At 44.6% G+C, this 12,369-nt stretch overlaps 1 protein-coding gene across 17 annotated transcripts in view; it reads left to right on the top strand.

The window, feature by feature from the left end:
• The window catches only part of ptprt (protein tyrosine phosphatase receptor type T), a 297,385-nt gene extending 285,414 nt beyond the window's left edge, over nucleotides 1-11,971 (top strand). For all 17 annotated transcript variants that reach the window (XM_035389554.1, XM_035389544.1, XM_035389558.1 and 14 more), the window contains 2 exons: nucleotides 3,433-3,568; nucleotides 11,648-11,971. In XM_035389554.1, coding sequence (XP_035245445.1) covers nucleotides 3,433-3,568; nucleotides 11,648-11,701 — 190 coding nt within the window. In that variant the 3' untranslated portion in view covers nucleotides 11,702-11,971. The remainder of the gene's footprint in view (nucleotides 1-3,432; nucleotides 3,569-11,647) is intronic.
• Nucleotides 11,972-12,369: the final 398 nt, after the last annotated feature.

The following is a 12,369-nucleotide window of genomic DNA, read 5'->3' as shown; positions in this document are numbered from 1 at the left end:
ATCCAGGTGAATTAAGCCTGCCGTGTTCTTCTGATGCATCTTCTGATGCAGTCTAAAGACCCACCTCTTCAGACTTTGGCTCCCCTCCCACACCCATCCACTAGCACTATTTTGATTAATTTGGGGATTGATATGTTATCGTATGTACATTATTTACCATCGTGTCATGGTTCCAAGTTGGCATGGTTACCGGCAGTAGTGCTTTATGGATTTTTGCACATATGGACTGTGGGACGTATAGCCCAGGTAGCTGCACTCATGTTGGCTCTGGCTGAGATAGCCTGAAAAACAAATGAAGCGTAATTGAATGTAATGTAATGAAACGGACTGCGCACTGCAGCGTGAAGGTCAGCTGACTGCTCTCTGTGCGTCTCTTTGGTATTCATTCGTTTTTTTAACTTTTTTTTTTTTTGGGGGGGCGGGACAACTCATGCATAAGTGATGAAGTGTGTCCTTTAGTCAATGCTCCAGTGGATGAACATGTGAGAATGCTTGTTTGTCTAGACATTATTGAACACCGCTCTGTGATTAATAATGTTAATTAGAGAGTGATCGGACTAATCTCGCAGTTGAGGTGAGACTGATCAATGCCACCTGATTTTACTACTGGCGCTAAAATGAAAATCAATACTACAATTTCCAAGCTCCTTCTGCACCTGAGTATCTGTGCGTGTGTGCGTGCGTGTGCGAGCGTGTGTGTGTGTGTGTGTGTGTGTGTTTGTGTGCATACTGTATGTGCCTGCATGGGTATGCGTACATATGTGAGTATGTGTGTACATTTGTCCATTTGTTTGTTTGTGTGTGTGTGTGTGTGAGAGAGAGAGAGAGAGAGAGAGAGAGCACTTCTTTACTCTAAGGTAGTCTTCCTGTACTTGGGGCAGCGAGAGCAGACTTGGAGATGTTAAAATCCATAATATAATCTGCTTTCAGAAACAGCCTGGCTATAAAACACCACTCATTAGTCTCCACAATAACCAACCAACCCCTTCTCAAAATAAAACATACAAGACGGAGTTTTCCTTTCCGCGTGCTCCAGTGGGGCTGATCCAATCACCCCGGCATCGATTCCATCTCCGCGGCCACGCTCGCGCTCTGCATCGGCCCCAGCGCCGCGTCAACGCAGGCCCATAATTCAGCGCTCGGAGCGTTAACCGGGGGTAGGGAGGGAGGGAGGGAGAGAGAGAGAGAAAGAGAGAGAGAGAACAGAATCTGGCTATTAATGAGCATCTGAGGGATACTGTGCGATTTGAAAATCTAGACCGCTAAACGTGAATACCTGGCTCGCGTGCGGCCCGTTCTGGTTGGCTGGGATTAAGGATGACTAACTGAGTGCCTGTTCTGGTTGGCTGGGATTAAGGTTGACTAACAGAGTGCCCGTTCTGGTTGGCTGGGATTAAGGATGACTAACAGAGTGCCTGTTCTGGTCGGCTGGGATTAAGGATGACTAACAGAGTGCCCGTTCTGGTTGGCTGGGATTAAGGATAACTAACAGAGTGCCTGTTCTGGTCGGCTGGGATTAAGGATGACTAACAGAGTGCCTGTTCTGTTTGGCTGGGATTAAGGATGACTAACAGATAACTGGTTCTGGTTGGCTGGGATTAAGGATGACTAACAGAGTGCCTGTTCTGGTTGGCTGGGATTAAGGATGACTAACAGAGGGCCGGTTCTGGTTGGCTGGGATTAAGGATGACTAACAGAGCGCTGGTTCTGGTTGGCTGGGATTAAGGATGACTAACAGAGCGCCGGTTCTGTTTGGCTGGGATTAAGGATGACTAACAGAGTGCCTGTTCTGGTTGGCTGGGATTAAGGATGACTAACAGAGCGCCGGTTCTGGTTGGCTGGGATTCAGCCACCGCCATCCTCCTAGCTTTATATGGCCTGATTGAGAGCATGTTCCCTGTCCCAGCTGGCTTGCTGGGATGCAGATCTCTCTCAGAATACTTTACACGACAAAAACAACCTTTTCATAGCCAGATTGCACTCCAATCAGCTTGAAACCAGTGCTGTTTTAAAATTAATACAGTAATCATGATTGGAATATTATTATTTTAAAAAGATATATTATTTTAATCATAATTATTAGGATGACATGAATGTTCATGGTGAAAATGATATGCAACAACAGAAAATAAAGAAAATAAGACTGTCTTTTTTAAGTTAAAGTTTCCCTTAAAGGAGGCAGTTGGCCCTCGTTAAATCTGAAAGTATTCTGCTTCTGAGTATGTCAGCTTACATTCCTGTATTCCAAGTATCACAGATATGTTTCTGAACAATGGGTGACACTGTCCACACTGGTCTACATGGTTGATCAACATCTGTCCTCAATTTTGATTGTGTGTGTGTGTGTGTGTGTGTGTGTGTGTGTAAGTGTGTGTGTGAGTGTGTGTGCACGCGTGTACATGGGTTGTTGTGCATGTGTGAGTGTGTGTTCATTTGTGTGCGTATGTGTGTGTGGTTGTCCGTGTGTGTGTGTGTGTAGTTGACTGTATGTGTGCGCGTGCCCAAGTGTGTGAGCCTGTATTGTGAGTGTGTGTGGCTGTATGTGTGTCCATGTGTATGTGTGTATGTGTGTGTGTTTGTGAGTGTTTGTGTGTGTGTAGTTGTCTATATGTGTGCGCGTGCACAAGTGTGTGAGCTTGTATTTGTGTGTGTGAGAGTGTGTGGCTGTATGTGTGTGCGTGTGTGTGTACAGATGTTCTTTCAAACCATGGAGGAATAAAAGAGAAACCCAAAAGGAAAGGGGGCGAAGCCTGATGCCATTTTGGACCCATTCCTCCCAGAACAGCACTGTGTCTCCGGAACGGCGGCCATGTTTAAAGTGATGGTCCAGCCATTAGCTACCGTCACTGGACTCTGGCCAGCGCGTTCAGCCGTGACAGAACAGACGTGAGCTGAGGGACAGGTGTGGCAGTGGGACAGGTGTGGCAGAGGGACAGGTGTAGCAGGCCCTTACAGAAACACTGCATTTTCTCTCTGTTTTCCTGTACTAATAATGCTTCCTCTTTACCTGGAGTCCTGGTTCGTTAAGGCCTCTTGCTGAGCTGACTGCAGAAACACACTGACTCAAATCGATTCCTGGTCCCTGTCTTGGGGGCTGGTTTTTACTTTAGATTCGCTTCCAAATTCCTTAATTGCATAATTAAACCCCGAAAGGCGCCCGCGGACTTAATTGCATTCTTTGGGCTGTGGCATGGGATTTGGAAAAGGTACATTAAATAAACACAGTTTAATTGTCTGAGAGGCACAAATGAATCCCTTCTGACAACAAACTCCTACCAGACGAATTCAACACGGCGAGTTAAAGAAAAAGCATGCACTGTTTGAAGTGCATTTCAGTGGTTGTGTTGCTGTAGCTGACCTCATGCGACTCTGACTCCTGTCTCTCTTTCCTGCTCTCTGTCCCTTCTATTGCCCCCCCCCCCCCCCTCATAGGACCGGTGGGGGCCGCAGCGGGACTTTCTGTGCCATCTGCAGCATCAGTGAGATGATCCAGCAGCAGAACATCGTGGACGTCTTTCACACGGTCAAGACGCTAAGAAACAACAAGTCTAACATGGTGGAGACCATGGTGAGCAGCAGTCTACCTGTATCTCACACACAACAGTCTACCTGTATTTCACACACAACAGCCTACCTGTATCTCGCACACAACAGCCTACCTGTATCACACACACAACAGTCTACCTGTATATCACACACAACAGCCTACCAGTATCACACACACAGCCTACCTGTATCTCACACACAACAGCCTACCTGTATCTCACACACAACAGCCTACCTGTATCTCACACACAACAGTCTACCTGTATCTCACACACAACAGCCTACCTGTATTACACACAAGAGTCTACCTGTATCACACACAACAGGCTACCTGTATCTCACACACAACAGCCTACCTGTAGCTCACACACAACAGCCTACTTGTATCTCATACAACAGCCCACCTGTATCACACACAACAGCCTACCTGTATCACACACAACAACCTACCTGTATCACACACACAACAGCCTACCTGTATCACACACAACAGCCTACCTGTATCACACACAACAGCCTACCTGTATATCACACAACATTCTACCTGTATCACACACAACAGCCCACCTGTATCTCTCTGATTGGCCACCCTTGGAGAGTTTGGGAACCATGCCGAAACCAGGAACTGTACTCAATCGCGTCTGAGACACCTTCCAGATCCAACCAGTATGACAGCAATCACTCTGAGACCAGGAAAAGAACCAACAACAGCGATGCATTTGCCTATTGTTTTGCTTAAAACTCACAATGCTATCTCCCCGTGGTATGTTTTGATGAGCTTGCACGGTAATGTTTATGAATGAGCTAATCAAAGCAGAGAGAGAGAGTGACAAGTCTGTATGTGTCAGAAGTCAAAATGATGAGCAGCAAAGGTCAGCTGTGGTCTCCAGGGGCGGAACTGAATTCCATTGCTGGAATAAACCAGGCAGGGAACATCCAATAAACCAGAGCAGCGCATCCATCACGGTAACCATAGCAACCTTCACACGCTTCCGTGTTCCGTCTTTATCTACTCGTGAAAATTCCGGGAGAATTTTGTGTTATAAATCAAAAAGCGGGCCGGAGTTCATCTGACAGGACCATCGGTGTGAAACAAAATACGACAGCTTTCAACGCGGGACGGGGTTCATTTGTAAACTTTATTTTGGCACGGCCATGACTAGCCTGAGAATGGCCTCGATCGCTGCTCTACCCTGGCTCTTTTTCTCAGTTTACCGAAGGGCGTGGCCTCCGTGAAAAGACAGACAGGTACACTCTAGGGCAGGAATAGATTGTCTTTCATGCAGGCTTGGGCAAGCAAAAAATGGACAAAATCCCGTTGGCCCAGACAATGGCACTTGCGCATTTAGTTTAGTCCTTGTGTGTGTTTGGTTCTTGTTTGTGTAACTTAGTTTAATGTTAGATAGGGTCATTCTTTTTTTTATATCTTAGTTTAATGCTTGACAGGGCAGTTTTGTTCTTATTTGAATGTCCAATAGGGTAGTTTGGTTCTTGATTGTAGAGCTTAGTTCAATGTTAGATAGGGTAGTTTAGTTTATGTTTACATAATTCGGCTGGATGTTCAATAGGGGAGCTCTGTTTGTATATTTTAGATGAGTGTGTAAATATACAATTTCTTTTAATCTCTGTCATTACAATGCTTTCCAACACATTACACACTGATGAGGCCTTTTCTGCTTCAAAATCCAAAAAAGAAAACTTGACTTATTTAGTTTATATAATCAAATGTTTGATTCTATGGTGCTGTAAAACTACTGTATTATTTTTATGAGTGTCGGTGTTGAATGCTCCTAACATGATCCGTAACACAATTAAGAAAATGCAAAATAAATGCTAATTACTTAAACAGGTAATTGTGAGCCATCTTAGAAATGTGGCTCATTGGATGTTTACACTCATGTAGATTTAACCTATTGGTCTGTCAGTGTTGTGTATTGAGCTGCCTGGATTATCTCAGTTCCGACAGTGTAAAACTGCTTTCGTACTTAAACACTTAAACTTTATGTCTTTGCTTTTGTTCTTAACGCGAAACTCCATGACATTCCTTCCACTGTTACAGTTAAAGTCTATACAATTGCAGACAAAAATTTGGCTGAAAATAAAAGCTAATTGAAGGCTGCATTTGATTTGGTGCCTGAAACCCTGGAGCAGAGATATTATACTCGGGTTGCCTGACAGCTTCACAGCTGGTGTGTGATTTAGGCACTCAGATATGCACAGTGCTGACTTGTGAGAACATTGGCTGGTGTATTGGGTCTCTCTACTCTAGCTAACGCTAGCACAATTTGACAAAGTGTAAACACTGATGACTGAATATTTTTATAAATGGGTTATAATTTTGGTTTAAATAAATAAACAAATGCCAGGTTTCTTGTGAGGTACATAAGATGTCAGTGAGGTATCAGAGACTTAATTCTGGTTCAGTCAGCTTATTAGCTTCTCACCTTCTCCATAAACTGGGTTTCTTAAACATAGAATAAAGTCTTGGGACTGAAAGTCAATTTACAGAAGAGACAAGGTACACACGGCCAAAGAGACAAAGTCGCTGTACGCCGACGCCTTGACGTTGCCTCTTCAATAAATCTTGCTGCCACGTTACGCGATCGAGCCACTTCCTTTTCTCTTCTCTAAGTGGAAACAGCAGCTGTTGGGGCTTGTCAACAAAGACACGAGCTCATCGGACTGTGCCTCCAGCTTTAATGGGCTGTGCGTCTGTGGCGGTCTTTAGCCGCCAGCCTTTATGCCTGTCACTCGAAATATACGAGTGCTTCCCGGCCCTGAAGTAGGAAGGAGAAAGATGTTTACGAAAAAAAGATTTTCAGTCAACAGCCACTCGCAGGCCTGCTTAGCAGTCAAATCAAAGGCTGCTGTGACGCACCTGCTCTCCGACAGGCCCCAAGAGCGCCGAGAACAAGACAAACTGTTCTATTGATATTTATAGGTCATGCCGTACCCAGCCAGAAGTACAGACATTTGATGATGAAGGCCGCTTCACTATAAATATGTTTGATTGAAATGTATTAATGTAATGCAGGAAGATGCCGTGATTAATACTATTTCAGTCTCTACCTTAGAATGGTCTCAGTCTATGACTTATTAAGGCCAGTTGCACACCTGCCGGTGATAGCAACCGACATGCCTTTAAAGCAGGTGTGTCAGGTGGGGCGGCCATTTTGCAAGAAGCAGGGTTGAGAGCTTGGCTGTGAAAAATATCCCAGTTCCCTGTTGCGTTTTCTTTCTTCTTCTTCTTCTTCTTAATACTCCATTGTAATACTCCATAAATTATTCTGTAAGGCAAAACAGTGGCCAGTTATGCCACAAAAAAGTAATACTGGACATAGTTGTATTACAGCTGAATCGCAGATTATTTTCACTATAAATGATTGCCATTTCACATTTTAATGAATGATCGCATTCTCTTCAGATGGTATGATGACAAAACCCAGGGCCAAATTACATTAAATAATTTAGGAAACACTGGGCAGCATTGCTTTGGAATAAAGTTGGTCTAATTTGTGTGAGAACAAATAACAAAGCTGGCAACCACACAGTTGTTAAAAACATGTTCTATTGGCTGAAATAGCATCACATGTGCACTTCCTTATATTTACATTTTTCCTGTGCATCCGAGTGTAACAATCCCCTCAGATACACCAAACTGTTGAAGTATCTGATCGGCGAAGACCGCGTGTAGACTTACCCAGGGCTGCTGGAACGGAATTAATCTAATGTTATCTTAATCATCTGACCCCAAAATAGTGTTTTAACCTTTCCTCTGTGCTATGCATAGAATGAGGAGAGTGCTTTCTGCCAGTAGTGTGGCTCTATACGGATTGCTATTTATCTTGGTAGACGCAGATGTATAATTTAATTCCTGATTAGTTCTTCATGAGGTTAAGTGACTCACTGTTAGGCCACTTTCAGTCCGTGTAAGTGAAACAAGAGAGCGGTTTACCCCTTTAACCCCAAGCACTTAAAAAGGACATTTCCACCTGGTTTGCAATGCTGTTAAATAAAGCCTTCTAATTTTGTGGTAACACACATCAGATACATGGCGTATGCCATTATTTAAAGGGCATTAGAGCACCATTAAAACTTGTGAGGAATTATTCATTGCATACAGATAATATACATTAAAATGCAAGTTAGTTAGTGTGAGCTAGTGGCAAAATTATTAAACACAGTTCATCCCAAACACATTTCCCCACCACTGGGGAAAAAAATTGTGCAGACAACTAAAAGCAGTAAAAATCTACAAGAGTTTTGAGACATCCCAAAACTTCTCCAAATTGCATATTTTGTATAATGTTTTAACCACGTTATCTACACCAAGTTTTCTTCAAAATTTCAAAATTACACATAACAGAGGAATGGCTGTACCCATAGACACCAATGAGAGCTCATTTGAAAGGTTACAGCCTTGTTTGTTTCATCCTATAAGTTGAAACTGATCGCTGTTCAGATAACCAAAACTCCGCTGAACAAAATACTATTGTATGTAAAGACATCATCGGGTGGTCAGATATGCTGGCAATGTTCTGTGTGGACACTTTCGGATTGAGTTACATTACATTACATTACAGGCATTTGGTAGATGCTCTTATCCAGAGCGACGTACAACAAAGTGTATAACCATAACCAGGAACAAGTGTGTCGAAAACCCTAGAGAGAAATACCGTTCCAAGTGCAGGGAACAACCGCATAGTTCAACTTGGACCCTGTAGGTTAAACTGATTAACACTAACGCAAACAAGAACAGCAACAATGCAGTCTATGCAAAAATATAAGCAGTAGTTAAGACGAGTGCATTAACTAAGTCAACTACGAAACAGCTACCTAGCTACAACCCTAAGCTTACAGTCAATTTAGAGATTACAGGGAGGTAGGGCGGGATGGGGAGAGATGCAGCCTGAAGAGGTGAGTCTTCAATTGTCGCTTGAAGTGGGTCAGGGTCTCAGCTGTTCTGACCTCCACGGGGAGGTCATTCCACCATCGTGGGGCCAGAACAGACAGGAGACGTGATCGGGATCGGGAAGCGCAGGTGCGAAGAGGGGGAGGTGCCAGGCGTCCTGAGGTAGCGGAACGGAGGGGTCTGGCTGGCATGTAGGGTTTGAAGATCTTGTGGAGGTATGCTGGGGCTGATCCCTTGACTGCCTGGTATGCTAGGACCAATGTTTTAAATTTGATGCAAGCCATAACAGGCAACCAGTGGAGGGTAGTGAGCAGGGGAGTGATGTGGGAGTGTCTGGGGAGGTTGAAGACCAGACGAGCCGCAGCATTCTGAATGAGCTGCAGGGGTCTGATGGCAGATGCCGTTAGTCCAGCCAGAAGAGAGTTGCAGTAGTCCAGCTGGGATAGTACCATTGCTTGGACCAGGAGCTGGGTTGAGTAGGTGGTGAGAAAGGGGCGGATTCTCCGGATGTTATACAGGAAAAATCTGCACGCCCGGCTTACCGCTGCGATGTTCTTGGAGAGGGACAACCTGTTGTCCATCACCACTCTGAGATTCTTGGCTCAGGGTGATGATGTCACTAAGGTGTCCTCTAGGGAGTTGAAAATGGTGCCTGACCTAGCAAACAGCTTTAGCTTGAATATGAGGAGAGGCATTTTGGATTACAAAAATGTACTTTTATACTGATATCAGTGCTGATATTAAGCAACCAATGCCCAATATGTGGGAAAATGCTGTATATCAGTTAATAAATATTGGAGAACTGATAATCGGTTGATCAGTAACGTCAACAATCATGGGATGTCTTTTTATTATTTTTATTGGATTATTTATTAATTCCTTTTTTTTTTTTTGTGGTGATCATGTAGATGGTTAGATTGTGTAGATCCGAAATAATAATTCATATTATTCTGATGATTCTATATTAATCATGATTCTGACCGAGTTTGGAAACACACACACTTCTTAGCTGTCCATCGTGTCCGATGATGACGCTTGCTCTGGGGAACGGGGACGGGGGGAGAGGGGGGGGGGGGGAGGATTCAGCGCCGTTGACGCTGGTGCCACTTCATGTGCCTGTGGAGGCCGATGCGTGAGCCACACACTCGTCCACAGGTGGGGCAAGGGAGCCCAGATGTTTGGGTGATGCAGGCAGCCCTCTGGTGTCGTTGGGCACGTCTTTCGGTCCTCCTCTGTTGGATGGTGTAATGTAATTATTCGGTCACCCTGGCACAGGTGCCCTGCCATGCCGATCTATCGAGTGCCATAGGTTCTAGATGGATGGGGTTTGTGTTGCAGCGCTTCAGGAGGTTTTCGGTTTAGTCCTTATAGCGCCTCTTTTGTCCGCCAGCAGCCCGTTTTGCAGCGCTGAGTTGCCCATAGAGGGCTTGGTGGGGTAGGCGGTGGTCAGGCATGCGGATGGTATGCCCAATCCAGCAAAGATGTTTTTTAGCCACTGCTGCTTCCATGCAGATGGAGTTGGTCATGGAAAGAGTCTCAGTATGGGGGACCGAGTTTGGAAATGCACACACACACACACACACACACATACACACACACACACATGCATACATACATACATACATGCACACACACACACACATAAACACAGGCATGCACACACACATAGATGTACACATAAACATACTGCGCGCACACACACACACACACACAGTACAGATTCCCTAAATCCACTTTAAATGGTACATCCAAGGCACAGAGCCAATTTCGTGTTGCAGGATGTTAAGGGAAGCGTGTGTCTGTGGTGCAGCGCTGAGTGAAAGGTGGAATAATAGCTTCTGCGCTGCTCTTGTTGTAAGCTTCAGTCCGCTTGTAATTGTCTCTCCAGCCCTGTCACTGCAGTCCATTACCAGCCAGGGTCCTACAGTCTTTAAACCTTCGCCCATCGGCTGTGAAGTCTTCCTCATTTCCTCAACACAATGCAGCCGCTTGGCGTCTTACTCGAGACTCTGTGTTAACTTTAACAAAGACACTGTGGCTCGGCTTAATTCAGAACTCAAACTATGTTTAAAGGGGTTTCAACATGAACCCATTCAGTCCTCACGTGTGATACTATTTGATAGCAATAAGTTATCCTCCAGTAAATTTTGGGGAAATTCTCTGGTACAGATATTGGGCTTGTATAGATATTGTGTTGCCTCTAGCTCTTCATGTATCGGGAATGCATGATTGTAGAAATCTATAAAAGAGAGATGCCTTTCTATTTTATTTTTTGGGCGCTAATTTTATTATTTTGCCGTGGCGGTGAAAAAAGAGATCACTGCACTAAAACTACAGATCTTTGTTGCTGCAGAGCATATTTACGTTGTCGTATTATCCTGTATTTAGAAATATTATACAATATAACAATATATGCAGCTGAACTCAAGCCATGTTTGCTTGTAGAAAGGTAATGTTCTGAGAAAGGAGTTAAGTCCTGTAACTGAAGCCTAACTACTGTTTTTCTCAGATTCTGCTTAATGTGCAGTATCTATCAGCTAGCATTTTGGATGAATGAGCTTTGCTGACTGAGTCTCTCATTTCCGACCACTGATCGACAGTACAAATGCACATTATGTTCTGTTGCTCAATTTGAAGTAGCGAAACTAAGCAGACTCTCTAAATATGGCAACAGCACTAGGACAATATTATATACATGAAAGTGGTTTTCTGGGTGTTTTGAGGTACTTTGCAGTTTCTTTCTGTAGCATGGTAACTTAATTTGACTGCTTGGAATATATTCATTTGGAAGCTCTCTGTTTGTAATTTTAGCCGTGTTCTGTGAGCAAGTAGGCAGGCTCTTAATGAGTAACAGAGTATTGGAATAAAACCGAGATAATCTCGCACTTCCTCATTGCATTTAGTCCATGGCAGGAACACAGACAATTTCTGCCTTTTTTCCAGGAAGAACACTCATTTCAAACTGATTGGCCACTGAAGCGATGTTATTGTCCCCAGGAGCCCTGTAAGGATGCCGTTTTCAAGTTGAAATACGCCAGGAAGCACTCAGTGTAAAATCGAATCTGACTGGAGTACATTTTACACTGAGAGAGTACCTTTTAACCCGCCTGGCGCCGTGCGAACTCTGTGAGAGCCGGAGCCATCTTTCTGCGTGGTGGCTGATCCTTGGTCTCCGCTCTTGTTTTCCAGGAACAGTACAAGTTCTGCTATGAAGTCGCTCTGGAGAGCCTGAGCTCCTTCTGAGAAGTCCCCCCCCCACCCCCACCCCACCCCCTCGTGAGGAAGAGGAGCGTCGTGCCGCGATGTCGCTCCAGCGCACGCGTCAGACAGACTGCGTTAAGCAGGGAGCCCGTGGGAGTGACACAGGCAAAACAAAACTGTGCAGCGGGGACAGCCCTCCACACCGGGGCTGCCGGTTTGCTCCCCCGAAACCCGGGGGCCCCCAGGGGGCCTCAATAACTGTAAAAAAAAAAAAAAAAAAAGACATGTTAATACGCCGCTTTCCTTCTCTTTCTTCAGTGTCCCGCGTCCATACGTCCACTCCCGGGCTGTAACGTGTATCTTGTACAGTAATTTCCTTTTTAGATATACGCCTTGAATGTTCTCCTCAGTATATAAAAAAAACACACAAATAGGCAAAACTGATAATGAAACAGAAATGCGACAAAAGCTCAAAATGTACAGCCGGGGGTCAATGGCAGTGTGACAGCAAACCACAAAATACGGCTTTCCTCATAACGGCAGAGCAAAGCGAAAAGTATCTTTTTTAACTGTTTTTCATGGTTCCTAATTCTGCGCAAAATATAAACAAACACACACACAACCACACACACACACACACACACACACACACAAACAGGATGCAAGCTTTCGGGGACAGTTCAGCAGGTGATTTGATCTTGGTCAGTTTT

This window comes from Anguilla anguilla, chromosome 13, assembly GCF_013347855.1.
Source record: "Anguilla anguilla isolate fAngAng1 chromosome 13, fAngAng1.pri, whole genome shotgun sequence".
NCBI lineage: Eukaryota > Metazoa > Chordata > Actinopteri > Anguilliformes > Anguillidae > Anguilla > Anguilla anguilla.
This window is presented reverse-complemented; position numbering and strand designations above follow the sequence as displayed.